The 26,170-nt window shown below is 33.2% G+C and overlaps 1 protein-coding gene across 1 annotated transcript; it reads left to right on the top strand.

The window, feature by feature from the left end:
* On the top strand, positions 1 to 24,982 carry LOC110099033 (suppressor of mec-8 and unc-52 protein homolog 2). The gene is made up of 12 exons (XM_020826047.2): positions 1 to 331; positions 525 to 580; positions 5,810 to 5,950; positions 6,075 to 6,124; positions 11,049 to 11,163; positions 14,662 to 14,710; positions 14,789 to 14,878; positions 20,503 to 20,568; positions 20,650 to 20,773; positions 22,677 to 22,990; positions 23,480 to 23,866; positions 24,426 to 24,982. Exons 2-12 carry the CDS (start codon positions 537 to 539, stop codon positions 24,702 to 24,704), a joined length of 1,659 nt encoding a protein of 552 aa, XP_020681706.1. The 5' UTR covers positions 1 to 331; positions 525 to 536; the 3' UTR covers positions 24,705 to 24,982.
* The last annotated feature ends 1,188 nt before the right edge of the window (positions 24,983 to 26,170 follow it).

The raw sequence follows: 26,170 nt of genomic DNA, 5'->3' as shown, positions 1-26,170 counted from the left end.
CTCTTCTCCGTATTCCACTCGTCCCCAAATTCACGAAACCCTCGACGGCCAAAAGAAACGTGATTCCCGATACCCTCGTTGGCAGAAAAAGTAAGGGGCGAGGAAGTCGCGGCGGGAGTTAGCTGGAGAAGGCATCGACGGTACCAGCGGCCTGTGCGGGAGTGTGAAGGAGAAGAAGAGTTCGTGAGAGACTTGCAGATTTACTAAATCCGGGATTTAAGGCAAAACGGGGGAGAAACGGGATTTAATACTCTGTAGAAGTTAAAGCTGTCATTTTTGCTATTTGGCAGGATTTAGATTAAATCCTAATCAGAAACAACCCTTACCAGTTGTGAGTTATTTCCGAAATAATAACACATAGATGGATAAACAGTTTATAGTTATGCTGAATTCAACCTATATTTCAAACGTGTTTTCCAATTTAAAAATGTAAAAGAGCCCATCTATTAATCTGCTGTTCTTTCTTAGAAAGCACTGAAAAGATTTATCTGCCCTGAGCTGACTTGATTTGTCTGTTATGTCAGTGATATTCAACTATGTCTTCCAAAAAGCATTACAAGGAAAAAGTTTCACGAAAGAAGTAAGTCATAAACCCTGCCTCCGCTTCATTTTCACTCTAGTCCTTATGCTTGTCACTAACAGCAGCAATGTCATTATGTTGGCTTAAAAATTTTATGGGCGTCGCACTCCACGCTATTGTTTCTCTAACTGCAACAATGCTATATTTATCATCCGAAATATTGGAAGTCAGCTTCTTTGGTCAAATATTATGCATAGCTACTTTATTTTCTTGAACAATTTTTTTACAATATTAACGTAAGTCCATCCATCTTTTTAGCCAGTCCTTTCACTTTAATCTTATGCACCTACTTTGAGATTTTTCATCTTCTGGCCGGCGTAAATGCCCAGGTCATATGGGCCTTTTGATTATGTCTTATTCTTTATCAGATGCTAACATGACATTTTTGTAATCTTTACTCACTACACACTGTTAATTTCTTGTTTTTCCAATATCATTGACATCATCATCCATTAGCCTTGTCCAACAATTTGTAGTTTTCGTAATGTGTGCTCCTTTTTTTATGATTTGCCCAAATTTTCATATTAATGCTATGATTGTTTATTTTACATGTAATTAATGCATAATATTTGATCTTATTTCTTTTAAAATTTAATTAGAACAGAGCTATGTAGTTTCCACGATATTCTCTTTTCACAATAAAACAATGAGGCACCGAGTTCTTTTTCATCCTAATATAACATATTAAATTCTGTTTTAGTTATTACTTAATTTACAATCCCAATGTTTTGTTCTTCATAGATTTGTAATATTCAAACTTATCAAATTCAAGTATTATTTGATCTTTAATTATGTTTTTTGTTCACTTTCATTTACATTATCCCAAAAGATTGCACACTATATCATTAGTTTTTGTTTTTATAATATTGAGTTCCATTTTTAGAGTTCTCTATTATTTAAATTTGCATTGAATTAAATGCAAATAGGTTAGGTTATTTTTGTAATACGTAAAAAGTTATAACAAAGGACACATTTTAAATATAGGAGATCTAACATTAGTAGTTGTAGAACAAAGGTTGAGTAACACACATTTTTTAGAGGAAGTTGAAATAATAAACATTAATTAATGATGATGGAGGATCAATTGAAATAAAAGTGCAATAGCTTTAGCTATCTTGGTTCCATTCTACTATAGATTGAGGTATAGATGAGGATAACTTTTGTAGTTAAATTTGGCTGGTTAAATAGAGAGGTATTTATTGTGCATTAAGAAAAGAATATGTACTGGAACTAAAGGCTTGGCTTTAAGCCTAAGGTGAAGATTCATGCCTGGGCATTGCGACAATGTGAATGGAGTGAGCAAACTATACAATGCACTTTTTATTTTTATTTTTGTGAAAATGCTTGTCTTTCTCATAAATGATGTTGCCATGATCAATATGGTGAATTCAATAAAGATTTACACAATTAAAAGTGACTTTGAGGGGTTGTGGGCAAGCACTTAGTGGTTGATAGGTATGTAATGGTATATATGATGAAGAGCAATTAATGCATCGATAGGTCTGAAAGAAAGCACTAATGTAGTAGGAATATGAAGGAAGAAAGGGGTTGGGTAAGGTTATTTAAAGAACTAAAGTGGAAGGAATATGATAGAAAAGGGGTTGGGGAAGGTAACTTGGCCAAAAGTTTAGCATAAGCTATAGTTTAACACCAAATACAATTCTTAATATGGATGAGTATATCATAATAGGACTCTTAAAGCATGCCTTAAATAGAGTAGATGGACTATACGTTGGTGATCTACACCATTGCATATGTTTTATTATCTTTTTGCCACCTTTTGTTTGGTTTGGAATTACACTTTTAAAGTTAGGCTCTTCCAGAAGCTACATCCACTTCTTTGGAAATACGTCATGCTTTGGATGTGGTTTGAAATGTTTGATAAGTTTTTACAATTTTTTTTTTCATGTTTTTCATTAAATGAAGATTGTTTAAACAAGGCTAAGATAAACTAACAACAAATTCAGTACACGCCCTGAGCACTTCTTTTAAACTCAATGACATAATTGAAACCCCTTTATCTACAAGTCATCTTTAATTCTAGCCTAATTTTATTTTCTTATAAAAAATATATTATTTCGATTGCAAAAATTTTAAAGTTATTCTGAGTGAAAGTTTATGTACCCAACACACTTATTATTTTTGGACTTTAAAATGAAGGGGCAGAAAATAAAAAATAAAGTAAAATATTGTTCTAGGATTATATGAGGGTATTTAAAGAATATTAACAAAAATATTTTGAGAGTAAGATTTTAGATCTTAAAATTTTGTCTGTGCATGAGAAAACAATGTTATGTGGGAAAAGGTAGCTAATGATATTAAGAATATTGTAAAAGATGTGCTTGAAGTATCAAAGGGAAAAACTCATAATAGTAAAAATAGTTGATGGTGGAATCAAAATGTGCAAGAAAAAATAAACAATAAGAAGATTTATTATAAAAATTAGTTTATATGCAAAAATTCTGATAATTGAGAAATATATAAAGATGCATGTATGGAGTTTAAGAAAGTAATATGTAATGTAGGGATTGTAGCTTTTAATAATTTATGTAATAGATTAGATACTAAGGTTGGTGAAAGATATATGTATAAGTTAGCCAAATAAAGAGATAAGAGTAATAAGGATTTAGTTCAAGTGAAATGCATTAAAGATGCAGATTAAAAAATACTTTTTTTTATAAGAGGATATTCAACAAAGGTGGATGATATATTTTGTTAAACTTTTCAATGAAAATTGTAAGAATAGGATTGACTTTAGTGACCTTAGCACCTTAAATAACAATAAAGATTTTTATTTCTATCGGCGTATTAGTAAAATCGAAGTTAGAGAGGCTTTAAAGAAAATGAAGTGTGGAAAAGTTGTTGGACCTGATGATAATCCAATAGAGGTGTGGAAATGCTTAGGAGATGAAGAAATTTCTTGGCTTAACTAAACTTTTTAATATTATTTTTAAGGCTAAAAAGATGCCAGATTAGTGGAGAATGAGTGTGTTGATTCCTATTTTAAGAATAAAGATGATGCACAAGATTGTGTGAATTATAGAGGAATTAAGTTATTGTGTCATACTTTAAAATTATGGGAGAGAGTTATGGAGCATAGGTTGCGACGTGATGCTAATTTTTTCTCAAAATCAAATTGGATTCATGTCGGGTAGGTCTACTATGGAAGCTATACATTTATTGAGAGGTTTGATCTAAAAGTATAGAGAGAATAAGGAGCATCTACATATGATATTTATTGATTTGGAGAAAGCATATGATAAAGTTTCTAGAGAAGTGTCGTGGAGAGTTTTTGAAATGAAAGTGGTTAATAATGCTTATATTCATGTCATTAAGGATATGCATGCGGTAGCTATTACTTGTGTTCAAACATAAGGTGGTTTGACCAAGTATTTTCCTATTTCAATTGGATTACATCAAGGATCAGCCTTAAGTTCATATCTTTTTGCTTTAATCATGGATTTTCTCACTAGACATTTGCAAGGTGTACCCTGGTGTATGCTTTTTGCTGATGATATTCTTCTTGTTGATAGGACTAGAGAGGGGGTTGAAGGTAAACTTGAATTATGGAGGTCAACCTTAGAGTCTAAAGGTTTTCATTTGAGTAGATCTAAACTGATTATATGGTGTAATTTTGATAGTAATAGATCTAGTGTGGGGATTATGACTTTGGGCGATCAAGTCAATAAGAGTACACATTTTAGATATCTTGGGTCTATTGTTCAGAGTGATGGTGAAATAGATGGGATTAGTAGAATTCAAGTTGGATGGTTGAAGTGGAGGAATTCATCGGGTTTTGTTGTGTGATAGAAAAGGCCCTCTCAAATTTAAGGGAAAATTCTATAAGATTGTGGTGAGATCTACAATGCTTTATGGGGCAGAATGTTGGCCATTAAAAGAGAAGCGTAATATTGAGCTAAGTGTTGGCAGAGATGAGGAGAATGTTGGCCATTAAAAGAGAAGCACAATATTGAGTTAAGTGTTGGCAGAGATGAGGATGCTCAGGTGGATGAGTGGCTTTACGCTTAGAGTCAGGGTACGAAATGAGCATATATGTGAAAAGGTTGGAAGTAGCTCCAGTGGACGATGAGATTAAAGGGAGTCGCCTTAGGTGGTTTGCTCACATGAAACGTCGGCCTTTCGATGACCCGGTTAGGAAAGTAGTTGTATTAGATTTGGCTTATGTTAAGAAAGGTAGAGGTATACCTAAAAAGATTTGGTTAGAAAATATTAGAAATGACGTTTCTTTATTTGATTTAAATGAAAATTTGACTATTAACAGGGCACAATAGAGAAAAAATATTCATGTAGCTAACCCCACTTAGTGGTATAAAGGCTTGATGTTGTTGTTGAAGTATGCCTGCAATTTAAAGTGATAGTATAGCATGCTGCCTATCTTTTTTGTTATTTGTTATATGCAACTGAATTTCTGGTCATTTTATTATTGAAGTCTTGAAAATAATGATACTATGGTGATATATTCTCATAGAGTTTGAGTTTCATTTTGACGTATGGCTTTAACGATAAGTATTGGTATTAGATATATTTTAATGCATGTCATGTTTAATATTAAAATAATCATCTCTTCTTGGTTGCTATTTTCTTATTTTTTGGGTGCATTGTACTCTATCCATGTTGTACCACGTTCATGCTTTATATGTTTACAGACATGAGTAGGCATTTTGTTACCAGAACAAGGTGCCAACTTTGATCTTTGCCTTTATCTGTAACTTCATTGTACGTTTTTTTAAACTTAATTGTTGGCAAGATAAATAAAATTTAATTGAAAGATTTTTACTAGATATTTTGATGTGTCATGGTCCCATTCATGTAAATGCATCATTTTTTCATAAAAAATTTCTTAGCAACTGTTTCATGCTTAAATATTTCTCATACATGTTTTGTTGGGCACTAGTTACCCATTAATCATCATCATCACCACCATGGTTAGGCAAAAGCTACCCTAGCTTTATTTTTCTCCGTTGCCTGTAACATGACTTTAATCTGAACAATGGAAGATCTGGATCACATTATGTTGACTCAATGTCCACCAGTAACCCTTGCCTATTACAAAATGTGCATTGATCAGCATATGTTGCTCAGTTCAAATTTTCTTTCATCTGCCTGTATTCTTTAGCTTCTAGCCTTCTAGCCCATTTAAATTTCGTTGTTGATTGTCTTTTTGTTATGTATCCAATATGCACAAAATTTTTTTCCTTTGTTTAACAGAGAGGAGAAGCAAGAACCACCTGAAGCACCAAAATATCGTGATCGTGCTAAGGAACGCAGAGAAGATCAGAATCCTGATTATGAGCCCACAGAGCTGGGTTCATTTCATGCAGTTGGTCCTCCTGGGACAGTTGATTTAAGGTCAATATCATCTTTCAAGTTTAAACCAAAAGTTTAATGACAAGATTCACTTTTGGTTTTGCAGATTCATCCACATCTTTAAAAAGAGTCTTATCTGTTAGTTGTTGCTGATTCTTATTTGCAGAATTGCTGATGCACATAAGATATCTATTGAGAATAGCAAGTATCTTGGAGGTTTGTACATATGATCTCTTGTTTAGTTCTGTGAAGTGTGCATTTGATGGATAACTCCTTTATTTAATGAATTCTTGATATGTTGTATGATTTGGTACTTTGCTGATGGAACATGCTATATCTTGTGTTTTATTTGTCATTGATTCACTGTGTTAAGTTGGATATAACTTAATTCGAACAGGCTTCTCAGGTGCTATAATGGAGATTTAACATTGAAGCAAATAGTTCAATAATTAAATGCTTTATGCTGGCAAGGCATTTAAGTGGAAAATGCAGTGCTATTATTATCTGAAATGTAAATAGCAGGCACTGTAGGTTGAGGCACCACAATATTGTACATTTTGCTTCTTACGTTTGGAAATTTCATACATCGTAATGTTATCTACAATTTATTAAGGATTTGCAGCTTATATTTTTTATTGGTCTCATCATGAATTTTTATGTTTTAATGAGTGTGATATTAATAATGGTCAATAAAAATTATTAAAAGATAAAATAATATCTAGGTGCGATAGTTTTAAGTATTTTGGATCCATTATAGGGAAGGATGGAGATATAAATATGAATATGATTTTTAGGATTAAGGCTAAATATTTAAAATATAGAACTTTATTAGAGCATTATGTGATAAGGGGATCATGGAGACTTGAAGGTAAATTTTGTTAAACCATAATCAGGTCAATGATTTATGGATTCAAATGTTGGACAATAAAAATATTATTGATATCTAAGTTGAGCATGAAAAAAAAAAAGAAGAAGAGAATTTTTAGATGAATGCGTAATAAATTAATGATTGATTATATGTTAGTGGAATAATTGGAGTGACATCTGTTTTAAGATGGGGCAATTGAAAATAATCTTAGTGTGTTGTATCATATACGATGAAGGATGAAAAGGGCACCAATTGGATGAATAGATAAAATTAGTATTAAGGGATTATGAAGGAGAAGGAATATACTTAGAATAACATAGATAGAAATTATTTAAAATGATCTATGAAGAATATTGTTAGACCGGTCCAGTGGATCGGTCCAGCCGGTCCACGCGGGACCGGCCCAGACGCGAAACACGCTAATTTTTTCGCCTGGGCGGAGGCCGTGCGAGCCGTTAGCATTGCGGGAGCCTAATAGGAAGGTTTTTTGGGGAGATTAAGAGGGGAATTTGAATATAGGGACTGTTTAGGGATTTCCTTTTGATTTGTATGCATTAAATAGTTGGTTTTCCTAGGGTTTGGGGATCTTGAATTTGGCTGAAATTTGAGATCTCTTAGATTTAGGTTTCTTTGGGCTTTAGCGGCATCTAGAGATTTGGGAGAGATCGATCCTCCTCTCGAATTGAGGATCAATTGTATCTTTGCTGTTTTATTCATCTACTAGTGAAATACAAGCTTTTGTTTGGTTTTCTCTCAGTTTTTCCATCCGTTTTCCTCTGGTTTGGTGCAGATTTCTGCTGTAAACAGCAGAAATCCTGCTGTTTGCTCATCCATTTTGCTTGGGATTGCTTGCAAACTCTAGTATTACCTTAGGGTTACTTGTGGACTCAAGTATTTCCTATCAAATATGCTTATCAACTTGGATATCATTCAACATGAATTGACGCAAAATAAGGATTCATGAAGCATGCCTTAATTGGATGGGATAAAATGGATTATAATTTGAATATGATAATGGATGCTTTGTATGAATTGTATGATATTTCTATTTACCAACTTCTCAATTTCTTTTAGCTATTGGCTAAGAAAAAGTTGTTTTATTGATTCCTTTAGGGGCTGGGCTGTTTGGTTGTATTACATGAAGGTGTAGAGTATTCCAAATGGATGGATTTTGAAAATTTTGGTGTTTGGTTAGATGAAAAAGGAATACAAAGTAAAGTAGATGTAGTGTAAACCATTCTAATTTATTTTTGAGGAAAACCAAACTTGCCCAGTTTTGAGCGAGAATGGTTTACACTGCAAGCAAGCTCCCTTGATCGCTGCCGGCCACTGTCATCTACCTGCTGGCCACCGGACACCGCCGCCCCCGTCTGCTACCACCCGCCGCACGATGCTGGCCACCACTACCGCTACCCTCTGGCCACCACCACAGTCACCCGCTGGTCACCACTATCTTTAAACTTTACACTACATTTATTTTACTTCAAATAAAAAAAATAATAATCTTAATTACTTTACACTCATCCAAACAACTTCAAAATATTCCTTTTGCAATGCATTCATTTTTTAGCCAACTAAACAACCCCTTAAACATTTTAACTTGCGGCTTGTGCAATTTATTTTCTTTATGCCATTTGTTGGGAATCTTGGTTCCCTTATCTATATGTACAGTTGATCTGCAATTAAAACAACTATTTGCATAACTGGGCAAGTTTCAAGTGTCAGTTGACATCAACATGAATGTAAATGAAGAAGTGATCTAGCAAGAGGTTGGCAAACTAATTTAAATATAGTGAAAAGGTGATCTAATATATTGTTTTAAGTTTAGATGATGCGTTTGAGGAAAAAAATACAGATAATTGATTTTGATTGTAAGATGATTCCATGGAAATAACACATTCATTCTTTCCATAATTGATGACGAGTTTTTGATGGTAATTTATTTGATAGTTGTTTCAGTGACTTTTCTTTTGAAATTTTTACCCTGCCAAGGGAAGATCGCAAGTTGGCATATCGTCAATTATTTTAATTCATGAACTTGTAGATTTGAAAGTTGGTCATTTAGAATTAGGTTGGAATTCCTTTGCGGATTACTAGCCTCCTTGTATAGGGTTGGTGTGCACAAATTTTCTAGTGATTCAGAGAAAATTCTTGGGTATTTTACTATGTAAGAGCGTGTCATCTGCTTACATTGTAGAATTATGGGATTTGCTCTTTCCAAACTAACTATCCAATGTTGTAATCGAGAGATCTCACATTGCTTTGTGAAAATTCCTTGGTAATCCACCAAGTGGATCAATATATTTGATAAAATGCCTGATTGGAATGACTGGAGTTTATGCAATGGAGATTAACACACATATGGCAGACCAAATTGAAAGAATGGTACTTTAATGAAGTTCTCGCCCCTTTAAAAACTATCTCCATAGTCTCCTCCTCTAATCAATGCTTCTGGCTTTTTTTTCCTTGTTTGTTTGCTGCCTGCCTTTGGCAATCGCTGATTTTATCCCTTAACAATGAGGGATTTCGCTGATTCTAGCAAAACAGAGATCAAAGCAGCAGCGAGCACTTGGTTTATTCCCTGATATGCTGTAGCCAATGGCTATTCAGCACAAAATGCAAAATCCTGCTTTGGCCGGCCTTCCCTGATAGGAAAACTTAGAGAGAGAGAAGCTGGCAGCTCTGCTTTACCAAGAAATAAAAAATGGAAAGAGGGATAGAAGCAGGCTGGTATTTGAGGAAGGAGAGGAGATTTTATGGTTAGAGAAATAAATTTTTTTGTTCAATCTAAACATAATGCTTCAGAGTGCAACTTAACTTCTATTTCTAAAGATTCAAGAAATGTCTGTTAAACGATTTAAATTCGAAAGAGCTAGAAAATAAGAAAGAACCCTTAAAAAATTGCTAATAAAATCTTAAAATATGGGATTTTATAGGAAAATAAAAAAATCCTAATAGTAAGCAAGGCAGTAAAAAATCCTTTATTTCTCCTTATGGATTGACTTGCTGATGCATGCAAATTTCATTTTTTATATTGTAATTTTAATTTTATGTGCTTTTTTTTTTCTATCCTATGATGGAAGGCAACCTATGGTCATGTGTAGGTTGTGCTCTTTGACATGCATTGCCTTTGGTGTGCTAGTTTCTTTGGTGCCATGGCTTTTGGGCTGACTTGGTTCCTTGGTTTGGGCTTGGTTGTTTTGGGTTTTGCTGCCTTGTAATGATGGCTACTGAGTTATGATGCCTTTTCAGCTCATTAATGCTGTCCAGATTCATTTCCCTTGTATTTTCCTCTGCCTGTCCCGATGCTTTCCCCTCCATGGCTCCTGTTCCTTCGCTGGCTGCTCCTGTTCCCGCGTGCCTCTTCGTGAGCTACTCCAGCCGATTGCATGTTAGCCTTGCCTCCCCTTTTCTGATTGGTTTGGTTGGCGGCTGTTTGGGCTGTTTGGCTCCCTCTCTTCACCTATTAATATAGGTTATTTTGTGGTATTTTAGAGCTGATTTTGGTGAGTGAAAACTACTTAAACCTGAGGGTTTTCTTCTTGGAAAGCTTGCGAGCTATTTCCACTTCTCTTCTCCTCTCTTTGATTTCGTCTTGGGCTTCTTACCTACTTCTCTCCACAAGTTTCCACGCCACTTGTATCTTTTTTCTCAAAGCTTTTAAAGGTGTTGGTTGGCCGGTTTGGTAGCATTTGCCGGAGTTTGTGTGTTGGACGTTGGCCCAAAGTAGCTGTGGTGGACCATTGGTTTGCATGACTTTGAGCACTTCTTATTTTACCTACTAATTCGATGCATGTGAGGTGACCTCTAGTTGGTTGTTCTGAGGGTAGTTTGTTTTATTTTTATTTTATTTTCGTTTTTTTGTCTAACTTCCGTTTGTTTGGTGTTGGCTTGCTAAATATTGAATTGAGAAAAGTTCTACTAGCCATTGTGTTCTTTGTTTTGGTTTTTCTATTTAGTTGTCTGCATCACTTGCCCTTTCTAGAGAGGACTTGGAGTTGCAAATTGATCAAAATGTTTTAGAAAATTGTGGAACCAGTAGAAATTCTATAATTTTTAGAATCAATTTTGAATTTTCTTAAATATCTAGAGAATTTAGGGTATTGAGCTTCATAAAAAATGTTAACTTTTGTGAGTATTGCTTTAAAACGGAAGCCAATATCTTAAACTTGAAGTTTGTTTTACACGTGTTCATCATATATTGGGTTTTTTTGTGGTTAAAAATGGTACTTATGATGCCCACACAATATCTTTTATTTTGCACTTTTACAGGAGACATTGAACACACTCATCTGGTCAAAGGTTTGGATTATGCTTTACTTAACAAGGTTAGGAGTGAAATGGACAAGGAAGCAGATGATGAAGATGGAAATGATGGAAATTCGAGGTGAGAGGCTAAAACTGATCTTCTATCTTGATTTTCTTGAATAGTTCAGGCTTTTTTTTAATGGTCTTGAAAAGATTTTTGTTTTTTTGTTACCTGAACATTTATTTGCATTTGATTTTTCTTTTGTGTCTGTTATCCAATTTGTCTGTTCATTATAGCCTTCAATTTGGTTCTGTTTATTTACATGTATTTATTTAAAACTTCGTATGTTTGAGCTATTTGGTAACAACTAAATTTTCTCATAACTTAATTGTCAACCTAAAGTCCCAACATTAAAGTTAATTTAAGAGCTTACAACTCTATTTTTTTTACCCTTTTTGTTTATGTCTATTTTCCATCCAAATGAGCTAATGACATAACCCTGCTTGGATATGATTGTGGGCTTTGAAAATTTGCGCCGTATTTGCTTGGAGAGTTTGGTAGTTTCTAGGTCAAAATTTTGGAAGGTAGATCAAGTTTAAGATAAGAAACTACCTAGAGATTTCACCCTCATTTCACAATGATTTTATGATCTGGATCAAGATCTCTCATAGGCATAAGCCCCATGGTTAATTAACCATCTCAATAATGAGAGAGAACTTTTGATTAAGGCTAGTCATTAGAAGTTAAGTGTTTAGCGTATAGTAGTAGATATTTAGTATAGGATTTGAAATTTAGCAAGTGCCTATGGTACTCAAATTTTTGGAATGATGACAATTTTTTAAATCAATCAATCTTGAGGGTATTCTATTAATTTAAGATGCAGAGGTTAAAATCCTCCCTAAAATCCTTTAGGAACTTGATTTTGGAAGAGTAATAGTCCTGTTAAACTTCAAAAGGTGCCCATTTTTTTTTGGTCGCTCCATTATAGGATATGATTGACAAATATAATAATTTTTATTAAAGACATAAAATAAAGTATGATTAAAAATATCTCGAGCATTATTATTCATAATTTTCTTTATGCGAAAACCAAATTCATTTTTATCATAGCGATAAAGATTGAAAGAATATAATAATAGATTTTTGTTTGATAATATATGCCCGTATCTTCCAAGTGTAATTATCAATAAATGTAACAAATCCTTTAGCCCTATAACTAGTAGGGGTTTTTGAAAGTTCCTGAATATCACAATATATTGACATTAAAAGAAGTTGAGCATTTGGATTCACTTTTTGGAAAGAGAACTCTATAATGTTTAGTCATTGCATTAGTCTCACAATGAAAGTTTTCATTATTAATATTTATAAAAAGAGAAGGATAAATTGTTGGGTTTTAAGAGAGGGATGCCATAGTCTATAATGATAGTCCTAGCTGATGTCTTTATTTAGAATGAAGTGAAGTATGATAAGTGGTCATTAAGTAGGTATGGCCGTCCATTTATCTAATTTGCCTAATTATTTTTCCATGGTAAGGAAGTGCTTCAACTTTTTAGTGAGTATGTTTGATAACTTTCTAAACTTCTTTTGCAATTGTTAGGAATGTATATGATTCACTGATTTCGGGCATTTTGGTGTTCCATAATTATAACTTAATCGTCGAGTCTACTTCATCCCAGAGTGCAAAATTGTGTCTTTTAGATTTGGCGGTGGGTGGATCAACAATATGGTGGATTTTTTTCATTTCCTTTCAGAAATCTTCACAAGCAAAAATTACCTTACACAATTTTTTTCTTTCAACGAGATGAAGTTTGTGGCCCATGAAACTCTTCTTTGGTAAGATTAGTTTGATTTTAACCATTTATGATTGTCGACTTTTTGGAAAGGAAGTACAAAAAAAAAATCAAATATGACGAGGAGAATAAGATTGAAATAGAGAAAAGATAAATGTTGGTAGGAGGATTATAATTTTTATCTTATAGAAAATAAGTGGTTAGAAAGCTTAAGTTGTTTATTCCTTCAGTGGATATTTATACACACAACTACTTAGAACATAAATGAAAACCATACAATCATAAAGGAGAAATACTAATTATAAAAATTTAAAAATTATGCTATCCAAAACTTTTTCCTTGTTTGTGCAATCCATGACACTCTTTTCATGTTAACACATGGATCAATGGCACATATTTTCCCTTAATTAACACATGAATATGTGGATTCATGATGCTCCCCATTTCATGTTCAACCACATGGATCTGTGACATATTTTTTCTTATTTAGCATATGAATTTTAATACGCTTGGACCGGTCCACCTTGGATCAGTCCAACCGACCAACTTGTGGGCTGGCTCCTACAATACAACAGGTGCAAGCCTGCTGGTCCATAGGCTTCAAATTCTGCCCTCCTCGGGATGGGGTCCATTACTTAAGGCTAATTGTTTGAGGGTTGTTTAGTTCTTTTGTATTATTTTTTATTATTTTATTTTTTTTTTATTTTTAAGTGTTATTTTTGTGTTTTCTTTAAGTAGGAGTTTGTATTAGGGTTAGGGTATCTGAAAATTTGTGGCTGATTTTGGTGTTCTTGGGGCTTGTCATTCTTTGGCTCTAGCTACGTCTAGGGATTGGGAGAGATAGTCGGATTGAAGATCAATTGTATCTTGGTATTTTCCTTCTGTTATCTCTAATTATTGCAATAAATTGTTGTTTTTTGTTTTTTTCTCGGAGTTTTGTGGATATTTCCCTATGTTTTTTCAAGATTGATAGGTTTTCATATGAGATCTTCAAGTATTTTCTATCAAATTCATATCTCCGTTTATTTCTTATTTAGCAATCAAAAGGCTATAAATTACACCAGCCATTAGCTAGTTCCAAAACTACACAAATGTTGGAATGAAAGAAACAGCAAATTCTCCTTATTCTTTTAGTAATATATGTTAAAAAAATGCATATGATGTTTTATTCAATATATTTTTGGTAGGTGTTTTTAGCTCCCCTGTTTAAAGTATAATTTTTTACTTCAACCATATTTCCCTCAAACATAAATTTCTTTCTTTAGGGTGCATTGTCCCACTTTTTTTTTATACCCGAGCAATTATACCAAAAGCTAAGCATTTGTGGTTGACTGTCCATTTTTTTGAGTTTAACATTTAACTTTTGTCAAAACTCTCTCATGTTTCACTGCCGTTTGTATTTGTTGATGTTTCCCCTGCTAAAGTCACTTTTTTTGTAGTAACCTCTTTTGGGCCTAGTTGGATAACAAATGGATTTCATGGAATCTTAAGTACTTGTAAAAATGGAAAAGGAAACTCATTATTGATAAAGTGCATTTGGCTTTGTTTTAATGGAGAATTTATCCTATAGATTAATTTTTCTCCTAAATCTCCCCTATTCTTGAGATTCTAAGCCGGACATTCAAGGATACAAATAACATTTCCTAGCGTTTTCTCTTCTACATCTTTTCATGGAAGTGCTTAAAAATTCTAATTCAAGGGATTAAGATCCCAATTGTGATAACCCTAAATCCTAAAATTATCTTTCATATGAGTTTGGTATGCATCTTATGACTACTAAGCACTCCGTAAAATCTAAGTGTAATTCGTTTTAAATAAGTTTTTGATATTATATCTGATTTAACAGGGTAACTAAGGATGATCAGCCAGTCATTTTTCGCACAGCGACTGCCAAGGTGAATAATCCTTTATAAGTTTACTTTATTTTCTTTTCGAAATTCATTTATGTTTCCTAAATAGCAGTCTTGATACAGTCAGTGTACCAGTGGATTGTGAAGCCACAAACCATAATCAAAGCCAATGAGATGTTCCTTCCAGGCAGGATGACTTTTATTTATAATATGGTAACGATATTTTTTATCTTTTTTATTTTTTCAGATTATCATCTGATTATCAAGTTGTTGTGTTAAATATTTTGTTCTTTTTATTCCCTTGCCAATCATTGGATTCTATGATTTTTTAAGGCAACTATTGTGTTATTCCCAGATAATAAAATGAGCACATACAGGGAAATTATAATGAATTGCTGGATTAAAATATAAAAATTAAAAAAATAATTTAAGGTAACATGAGACAAAGTAGACCCATCCATCTGATAGGTGATGAAGAGATCCATGGAAAACTCTCATTTGTGGCTCCTAGCTTGTTGCCTAGTGAATATTAGAGAATTCTAATAATTTTTTTCTTATTTTTGTATCTCATGAAAAATATGATTTGAAACCTTCTATTCACTTTGGCTATAATACTTAGTGAACTATCATCTGCATCAGAAAGCTGCTCAAAATATGTGAATTATATTTGCTAAATGATGCATGGTGTCTTAGGTTATTGGATTTTCCTAATGCAAACTTAGGATGAGATGCATTAAAAAAAAGCAAAATTTTTGAAATTTGTTGCCTGCCAACATTTAGTTAAAAAGATGCAAACTAGAAAGCACTTGGAACTCACGTCAAATGATAATTTAAAGACCATCTAAGTAAAAAATTATGCAAGTAATTTGAGATCGAAATAAAGTCATATAATGATTAATTTTCGCACTACAACCAAGAATTACATATTATAGTAGATTTGTTCAAATCTCAACCATATGTAAAATCAATCACAAAACATGTAGATGAAAAATGGCAAAGATAGAAGTCACTAATTAGAAGATTCAATCTTCACATTGGTAGAAGGAATGTTTCTTTGGAAATTATTGTCAAGACATGCACCACATTTGCGGAATTGGCATAAAAAACACACGTTTGAGAGGAATCTGAATTTCACTAAACAATTGCATGTTTCCCAAAATCTCAGAATCTGGCTTAAAATTGTCAAACAACAACAACAACAACAACATCAAGCCTTTATCCCACTACGTGGGGTCGGCTACATGAATCCTTTTTCTCCATTGTGTCCTATTAAAAGCCAAATTCTCGTTTAAATCTAATAAAGAAAGGTCATTCCTAATATTTTCTAACCAAGTCTTTTTAGGTCTACCCCTACCTTTCTTAGTGGGGGGGGTCTATATCACAAATAGAAAGAAGTTGATAGATCCCCACATCTAGTTATAGTAGGAAAGTCATGGAGGAACCTAACAACATATGAGAAAAACAACCAACTGTTGGCAACTTCACAACAAAGACAAATCACAATTCAACAATACTATAAACAATGATCTAATGAACAATAACAACCACAATTAGGAGATTTTGTATCTCAACTACAGTAGGAAGTCGTTAATAGTAGAAAATAGAGCAAACAATGGCTTAACAAGGTGGAATGGACTTGATATTATAGTGTAGATAACCGCAAACCAACATACATAGACACCATGCCACAATGCATAAAATGGAACTAGAAGGGAAAAAGAACAAGAAATCTACCGAATCAATGGTTGGACATAATAGAGAAATCATACATGTGCTGGGATAGGGGATAAAAAGCAATTGAATTGAGAAATTTTGTGAGAATTGAATCAAACTAGCTTGACTATTTAATCAGTAAATAAAAAAATATGTTATTCAACGAGCATATAGCTTCAAACTTCTATCAAATTTGTCCTCCTTGAAAAATTTTTCTGCTGAGCGTTTGATATTAGTTAAGCAAATCTAGACATAATTATTGTGATTTTTACAAAATAATCCCTAATTCATTACAAGTAGGCCTAGTATGTTAATGCATGAGATGCGTCTGATATCTACCATCAATAATGCACATAATCTCATCATTATGAATAACTTGATGATTAAGACAGGTAGAAGTATCTGGTGAAGTAATGGATGTGAATTCAGAAATAGGAGATGGAAAGAGGAAGAATCCAAGGGGATTGGTATCAGGTTTATTGACGAAAGTCAAATCATATATATTAAAAATTGAATTAATATTATAAATTTTTTAAATTTGTTATATATAATATTTCTCCCATTCATTATATGATTTCGTATACCCTGCCGTTCTTGCAGTTAATTTTTTTTTTGAAGGATTTAGTATGAAAGTTTTCAATGTACCTTTATCTTATTAATAAGTTTTAATTTCATATCCTGTATTCACATCAACAAAAAATTTATAATTTTCACAACTAATAGTCAAGTATCGACAAACAACTTATTATTGTAAATCAGATAAAGCATACAAATCATGTAAATGATATTAAGAAAGCAATGAAAATAATAAAATATTAATAAACTCTAAGGAATATTAATGACCTATAAACAATTTCGAGAAGATGAGATCAAGGGTGTAAATAAGTCAAGCCGAGCTTGAGTCATGCCTAACTTGAGCTTGGTTGGTCAGCCAAATCGTGAGCTTGAGCTCAGAGGGCTTGCTCGAGCTTGCAAGCTAGCTCACAAGGTCGTCACAAAAATGCAGGAAGAACGATTCGATCGTTGACTCGTTCACAGCTGGAGAAGAAGGCATTGTTGTTGCGCTTTTTTTCTACGAAGAAGAAGACCTTAACTAAAGTTAATTTGAATAATTAATGAAAGCTGAAGCCTCTTTACATTGGAAATATGGCCTCAAATTTTTATATATTATTTTTTATGGAAAGCTACTATAACTTGAAGCTTTAATGATTATTGTTGCTGTAGCTTTTATTAGGTTGCAGCTTTAGTCACTAATGTTTTTTTTTTTTTGTAAACATTCAAATTTAGTGAAAATAACAATTTTATATATATATATATCTCACAATTATCATTCGAGCCAGCTTGCGAGCTCATGAGTCAAGTCTTATCAAGCTTGAACTCGAGCTTGTTTAAGTGATGAGCTCAAGTTTAAGCTCAAACTCTAGCTTGCGGCTCGATAAGCTCAGCTCGTGAACTTATTATCGAGTCGAGTTCAAACTAGCTCGACTCACTTACACCCTTAGATGAGATTATAAAGAAATTTGAAAGCAAATAAATCACATAAATATTAGTTGCCTATATGGACGAACAATATTTTTAACTTGAAGAACAATTGTAATCAATTGGGTATTTTTAGATTTGACCAGATATTTGGAGTTCATATTTCTTCTAAAGTAGTAATTATAAAAATAAATATTGAAATGTTGACACATTTTCACTTTCTTGGTATGTTTTATTATGAATTTGTGAGTGAGAAATCAAAATCCAAAAATAAATTGAATCCTAGATTAACTTCTTGTGATAATTTTGTTTGAAATTTCATGAATTAAAATCATCTGATTTTTTTATTGGTTTATCAATCTTAGTAGACATGGTTGGTTAAGGATAACATTCAGCTATGAATTCTATTTTTGTTAGAAGAGCAGTTTCATTTTCAAGAGTAGGTTCAGTCTCTATTAATATCAAGTTAAGACTCTTTTTGTAGTTTCAAATATGATTTTAGGTTTAGTTTTAGTTTCAATCTCAATTTCTTATGAAGGTTTAGATTCATAATTAATCTAATGCTCAAATTCAATTTCAAATTCGGATTTTGACTTTTGCTCAATTTTTTACTAAGGCTATTGAATGCATTCCAATGTAGGTATGGTTTCCAATTCAACAAGATTTCACGAAGATTCTTATTGTATTGCAAGTCATCTTCTAGATATAATACATATCAAAAGATGCTGATGTCTCATAAATTTTAAATTAGATCATATTTAAACATGCAAGATTCTTATGTCTTATGTTTGATAAGCTTCGAAGGAGAAGCTAATCATTCCTATTTAGGGGCTTCAATTCTATTTTGTTGTGATCCTAAAATTATGTTATAATATGCATCAATATTCAAAAATATGGATATAACTTTATGCAAGGTTTTTAGTGTATTGTAGCTTAATTCATCCCCAATCTATCTTTTATGACTTTTATAATTTTAGTTCATCCTCAAGGCTTTTAGTGTATTTTGAATGTTGAGTGGTTGTGGTGATTACTTGAACTTAAACATCACTTTGGTTGTTTTTTATTATGATGATGATTTATCTTTAAATTTAATAATACTTCATATTAATACATATATTTATTTATTATTATTAAACATTGTGCACTATATTTAAAATGACGTGTACGACATCATGCGCTATGGCTCTGTGAGAATTTGCACCCTTGTGTTCCATTCGTCATTGACAAATATGTCCTACATAGAGTTATTTAGGCTCAATTATGACCTTACTTGAAAAAATTTTTAAAACTCGGGTCATTTTCAAATTAGCTCAAGCTCAACAAGAATATAAATAATTGAGTTTGAATGACATAGTTATTGACTTAATTTGACTCATTGACAGGCCTATTTAGGTCATTATTCGATGACCTATGTAAAGCTTGACCCAAATATGAGGGACTTGCATGATATTTACACATTTTCTAAATATTTAAAGTGTTTTTTACTTTATCAATTACTCAAAGAGACCTATATAATAGGTTGATATTAGTGGTTTACTCACATGGGCCGTGCTCATATGAAATATTTGTTGGGTGCATTTCAATTATGCAATCAACTATGGTTAAAAGTGTCATTTTTAAGCCATCATCTTTCTTTGCTTTTTATGCTTAAATTACTGCATTAATGTGATTATTATTCACCAATCTGAAGTATGGGGCCGTGTAGGTATCAAAGACAATATGCTCAGGAAACTGTAAATCCTGATAATTTTTTATAGTTTGGTCGTTTAAAGGAGAAAGATTGTCAGTATAGGAAAAATGTGAAAGTGTGCTAACCATTGGAGGATTTCTAAGTCTGAAGCTATTTTGACGTTCAATCTCTTGGCTCTAAATCCATAATTGAATTGAGGATTTGTATGTACCATTTGGAAATGTATCCAGAGGCTCAAGTGTAGTCTTTGCAAGCTGTAATTGAAGAACATATTTCTCTCCTGGACTCATGAGTATGGCCTAAATTGCTTGTGTCAAATGTCGACCAAAGGGTTTAAATATTTTGAGCCTGCTAGAAAGAAAAGTACCTCTTTGACGAGATAAATATGAAGGAAGTGGAATTATAGTATTATACTAGCTTGCTTTTGAATCACTCACGGCCTTATAACTTATAACTTAGTGTTCAAAGATGAGCGTCCCATAAAGAAAAGAAAATATATAAGCTAAACCGAAGTTGCAGGAAAAAAGAATTTGCAAGAAATAAGTTAGATGTACCTGAATTTGAAAAAATACATGAGATTCATTACCTACAATCTCCATGGCTCTTGCAAAATCTCCGCTGTTTTTAACAACCTTGAATTGTACAATAGCCATAAGAAAATGCGAAAAACTTACCGAAAGAATTTTTATGGGTGTTTAATTGTATATAATCGTATATGAATAAGTTATTTTTAGGCTGCAGGATATGCAGCCTTCGCTTTCTTATGGTTTCCATTGCCAAGGTTTAATTTTTCATTCACGACTTTTCATTAATATCTACTAAATCTGCAATGCTATGGTTTTATTTTCCCGTAAATTGACTCTTTGCGCTTGTATTACTTATTATGATGATGGTGATGATGATATTTCATTTCTTAATTTTATAAATTTTCTTGAACGAAGTAATTTTATAACAGGAAGATAACTTTCATGATATACCTACTACTCTGCACAGAAGTAAAGCTGACTGTCCAGTTCCTGAGGTTTGTATGTTTCCCATTATTCCGTGGTATCACATTCATGCTAGAAACTTACTCAATTTGATTTATGAGATGATTATGCAGGAAATGGTTACTGTTAGTGTGGATAGTTCTGTCCTTGAGCGAATTTCTAAAATCATGTCATATCTCCGTCTTGGTTCGTCAGGGAAGGTTCTGAAGAAAAAGAAAAAAGATAAGGAAATGAAAGGTCTGTGTTTCTCATGTGAACCCAAAATACTTGAGAATGTGAGGTTTTGGAAGTGTTCAAAATTTATTCTTTATGAGACATTGGAAGTAACAATTAGCTAATTGGCTTGACGCATTATATTAGGCTGCACTTATAATTATTTTAAATAGAAAAAAAGGTTATCAAGGGTAAAAACTTTTATCCCTAATTTGATTCCCTAAATCTCAAGGCTTATTAATGAATACCTAAGCCAACTGGCCAAACAATGCTAAAGTATAGGGAGATTTTGGAAACTAATATAGATATGCCACTTTGTCATTGTTAAAGCTCTGATTGGTAATGCTGCACATATAGAATTTTTTTTTTGAAAAGTTACTCTATGAAATGCGTGTTGAAAAGTTGCTATAAGAAAATCTATAATCATGTTTGATAAAATTGTGTGGTGATAACTTTGTGCAATATTTTGTTTAGCTGTTTATCTCTTAATCCAGTTTTATACATAAATTAAGGGCATGGGTAACGAAAGTTTAATATCATTTTTTTTAAATATTGATCAATGTAGTAATAATTACATGCCAATTAATTACCAAATGTGAAATATTTCTAGTTTGTAAATTTAAAATTACTACCCAATTATATTTATTTTATTTAGATCAACTTTTTACTGATAACATTTTAATTTTTTCTTTCCCCACCTTCAGCAATTCTTCCTCAGCCTGGCTTTTTTTCTTTTTTATGGGGAAAACTTGGGCTGACCTGTTTTTGAAAAAGGTGGTGTTTGCCAACTTTATGTTTAGGAAAAGTGAGTTTCATTTTATTTTATTTTATTTTTATTTATAAGGATTGGCATGGCTGATAAGAATACATCAGACCCGAATCCAACAAGTGAATCAGGCAGAAAACTTAACCCAGTCTCATGAAATTTTGTAGTGGATCTAATCATCCAAAATGACCTGTGCTATCTCTTTTATATGTCTATTAATTGCTTTAATTCCGATAGTTTCCTTTCACCATGTATAAAACATTATTACAATATATATATATATATATATATATATATATATATATATTAAACTTAAACCTTTAACATTTCAGATTTTTATGGATGAAACTTTGTGAGAAAGTATCTAATAAATAATGATAAATGTTTGGTCATTCACTGATGAAACCTTTTTGATTTGTCAATGCTTCATTTCTAGAAGATGCTCCTCATAGTTTGGTGAAGACGTAAGAAAAGCTTATCAAGGAAATCTATAAGCGTCTTAAGAAACCTTCTCAGAATTTCCTAGTCAATCAAAGACTCGGATTTATTTGTTCCTTTGAACTGTGTTTTTATAACTGATAAGAGCAGAAGAGAAAATGCTTCTTGTTTTTTTCTGTCGACTTCTTTGTTCAACTTATTGAAATGAGATGAAAGTACACACATTCATTATAGAATTTATATTTTGCTGTCATGTGTATTATTTGTCTATTCTTAAAATCACCCTTCTGATCCTTCCAAATGTAGAGCAAACTTCGCCCTGTTTCTAAGAGGAGTCCGCACTTCCATTAATGCGAATATTTTTTTTCTATAATTTTTTTATACTTTATCGTTTCTTTTTCATATAAATTGTCTGCGTTTATCAGTACTCTATAAATTATCTATCGTGATGTGGCAAAAAGTGGGTACTCGGTTGGTATTTACCAATCAACTGCAGTTCCATTGGTGTCTAAAAACAGATAGTTTGCTTTGAGCGTAGTTTATATGGAAATCAACATTCTCCAATCATATATGCTCTTGATGAAAAGAGCACGGGGTACAGTTTTAATTTTTTTTTCCATTATTATTTAGTTTATTTTAATTTATTTCAATATTTTTAGTTTTTTATACTAGAGGTAAATAATTGTAGTAACGGGAAAATTCTCTCTTGACAATGACATGCAGGAGATGAGAAACCTATCCAATCTAATGGTGCGGTCTCAAAGCACCATCCTGTAAAGGAAACCCTTCCTCCCCCTCCTCCTCGCCATGCTGATGCAAAGGAAAAGCAACCCCCTATTGTTGCAAGAGTAGAGGTGGATGACATATTTGTTGGGGATGGCATTGACTATACTATTCCCAGCAAAGACACTAGCCAGAGCCCTGTGTCAGAGGACATGGAGGAGTCCCCGCGGAACCGGGAGAGGCAACCTTATTTTAATGAGCCTGTATATGGTCCTGTCCCACCTTCTGAACCTGCTCAAGCTTGGCAACAAATGGTGTGTTCAACTGCGCATTGTGTTAAAACTTATTTGGAACTTGATGTGTGTCTATGCCAGTAGCCGGGTATCCTTTTACATTTTCTTTTCTTTAACTTTGGCATTTGAAAATTTTTGGAAATTACTTTATTGATAGTTCTTTTTTATTATTATGAACTGTTCTAGTTTTCACTGCTACATTTATGACTATTGAAACCACGGGTTCGTTTGAGACGGCTTTCTTACTGCTTCTTAAAGAAATTTTCTAATACAAAATTAAAAAATTTTGTTCTAAAAAGCTGATTTAAGAAGTAGAAAGAAAGCCGTCCCGAACGAAGCCTACATTCAGTAGATTGCTTGTGATACTTGTCGGTGTTAATTTATACATTTAACTTTTTTTTTAGGTTCCTTTTATCACCCAACTAGGGCAGTTTTGGGTTTACTTCTTTTCACATTTTAATTTTTGTTTTATTATATTGGCCACTGTTTTGATACGTTTCCCTTTTCTAGAATGGATATGATGTCATGCAGGCTCCAATGGTTGCTGCGAATTATCCAGAAGATTGGCAGAACTATCAGTATGCTGAGCAACTGGCTTATTCTGAACATTATCTTCAGCAGAATGGTCAAGAATATGATGCACTTGCAGGAGCCCAATTACTACCACAGGATCCTCGTTTTATGACCCAGGAAGATAAGGACCGAGGCCTGGGTTCTGTTTTCAAGCGTGATGACCAGAGGCTTCAACAGCTTAGAGAGAAGGATGCTCGAGAAAAAGACCCTAATTTTATATCCGAAAGTTACTCTGAGTGCTATCCTGGATATCAGGAATACCACCGTGAGGTTGTCGATAGTGATGATGAAGATGACTTATCAAAAATGGACATGGGTGGCCGGGTAAGATTATTCATTATTTCTAAATTATAGTTGTATCAGCAATATCACCGATTACTCATTAGAAGTTATTATGTGCAGACGTCACGTCGTACGCAAATTTATATCCGGAGATCAATCAGAATGAGCCACGTTAGCAATACCGAGCACGGTACCGAGTCGCGGTACCGACGTGGCTCATTCTGATTGGTCTCCGGACGGTGTTCGACGTTTGCACAGAATAATTTCTCGTAGGTCCAATAGAGCAAACTGAGAATTTCCTGTTTTCTACGTTCCATTGCTCGTAATCTTCTTCATCACCTTGTGCCAACCGATTACTCAATGTAGGGCTAATAGAACCATGTTGACGACATTATATTATTATTATGTCTGATCTGCTGAAATTTATATATATATATATATATATATATATATATATATATTTCATTTGTAGTGTCAAATAGCTAGAGGGCAGTAAGAGGCATGAACCTGCAATCAACAATGATATTGTAGAAAGAAACAAATTCTGTTCAGTAAATATATGCTATCATGTATTTTTAATATAGATTGGTGTATATTATAGGCCAAGGGGCGTCTTCATCGATGGGATTTTGAGACAGAAGAGGAATGGGCTAAGTACAATGAGCAGAAGGAAGCCATGCCTAAGGCTGCCTTCCAATTCGGAGTGAAGATGCAGGATGGAAGGAAGACAAGGAAGCAAAACAAGGATCAGAAGCTCAATAACGAGCTGCACAAAATCAACAAAATCCTTGCTCGGAAGAAGGCAGAAGAGGGGCCTGAGGATGCCAAACACTTTGCTGATGATGATGATGTACAGCCTGGGAAGAAGCTCAGGATTTGAATTATCCCATCGTACGAAGTAATAGATTCAGCAGAGGGCATTTGTATATTATCTCTAGCGTAATTTTATGCATCCAATGCTATTCTTCGCAAAAAACTGTCTCACTTGTTTGGTTTTTGTTTCTGCTGGTTTTCAGTATTGTAAGCAATTAGTTTGAAATGTTCGTATTGCATTATGGGTTTCTTGTAGATATGGACCGTTTAAAATTCTTGATATTATATTTAATTTAGCTAAGCAAACATTAAAATATAATAAAATAAATCAAAAAATTTTCCCAACATCAAGAATGTGCTTGATGGTTTGTCACATAAAACTGCGACCTCCCGATGGCCTGGTTAAGATGGTTGATATATTAGATTTGATTTATGTTAAGAAAAGTAGAGGTAGACTTAAAAAGATTTGGTTAGAAAATGTGAGAAATGACATTTCTTTAATTATTTAAATGAGAATTTGACTTCTAAAAAGATATAATAGAAAAAGAAGATTAAAAGTTGATCTCATGCAGTGGGATAAAAGTTTATTGTTGTTGTTTTATTAATAATGTGCTTGATGCAATCATAAATTTAGCGTTTGGGGAAGTGATGCATTAGGTATTTTACCTGAAAATTTGACTCGAATCCGACTTGAAAATTTTGTGTTACAGTTAACTCGAAACTGAAACGGTTTAGATTTGGGTTCAACAATTTGACATGTTTCAAAAATTGAGTCGGGTTCGGGTTGACCCTTTGACCCGAAATTGACTTAAGTATTTTACCTGAAAACTTGTTTTTGACCCGGTAATTCGAGATTGACCTGTTTTTTACCCGTAAGTGGAGATTGACCTGTTTGCAGTTTTTTGTTGGCAACAGGTCATTCGGGTTGTGTTGGGTTGACCCAAATCAAAAGCGGCTCAGGTTCGGATCCGGAAATCCGACTCGTTTGCAAAAATGGGTCAGGTCCGGGTTGACCAGAATAGTGCGGGATCAGTTTTAGGTTCAACCCGAACCCGACCCATGACCCGAAATTGACACCCCTAGCACTTGCCAATAAATGTTCTAATAGGGTAATCAGTCATGCTCAGTTGACAGATTGTCTTAGACACTCGCTAGAAGCATCCCAAGTCTACCATCGTGATCGTTGAAGCACGCAACACTTCTTATGATGATGGCCAACAACAACTCTTATTGGGAATGTCACCGTTGATTGGGTTTAATAGCTTCTTGTAATTTGACGTTTTCTTTTTATTTCTTTGATATCTACTATAGTGTTTGTCTATTCTATTATAAAAAGTTAAAAACATGTCAAAATCTATATTCATACTATTCTTTGTTTTATTTCTTGGATAATTGGATGTAGGCTAAATATTTTGGGTTCCTTCTTTTGCTCACATCGTGTCTTTATTTGGAACGGCATTTTTACTATTTTAAGTGTCCTATATTAACATCATCAAATTATTATTTTTTTATTTTCTAAATGTGTGTATATAT

This window comes from Dendrobium catenatum, unplaced genomic scaffold, assembly GCF_001605985.2.
Source record: "Dendrobium catenatum unplaced genomic scaffold, ASM160598v2 fragScaff_scaffold_1632, whole genome shotgun sequence".
Taxonomy (NCBI): Eukaryota; Viridiplantae; Streptophyta; class Magnoliopsida; order Asparagales; family Orchidaceae; genus Dendrobium; species Dendrobium catenatum.
Note: the sequence above shows the minus strand (reverse complement) of the source record. Positions and strands in the feature narration are given on the sequence as shown.

Bases quoted from the DNA above. Each gene is read 5' to 3' on its own strand.
- LOC110099033 (XM_020826047.2), top strand. From the start codon at position 537: ATGTCTTCCAAAAAGCATTACAAGGAAAAAGTTTCACGAAAGAA. The intron at 5,951-6,074 runs GTCAATATCATC...TCTTATTTGCAG, and splicing joins CCTGGGACAGTTGATTTAAG to AATTGCTGATGCACATAAGA. The intron at 20,569-20,649 runs GTTTGTATGTTT...ATGATTATGCAG, and splicing joins CTGACTGTCCAGTTCCTGAG to GAAATGGTTACTGTTAGTGT.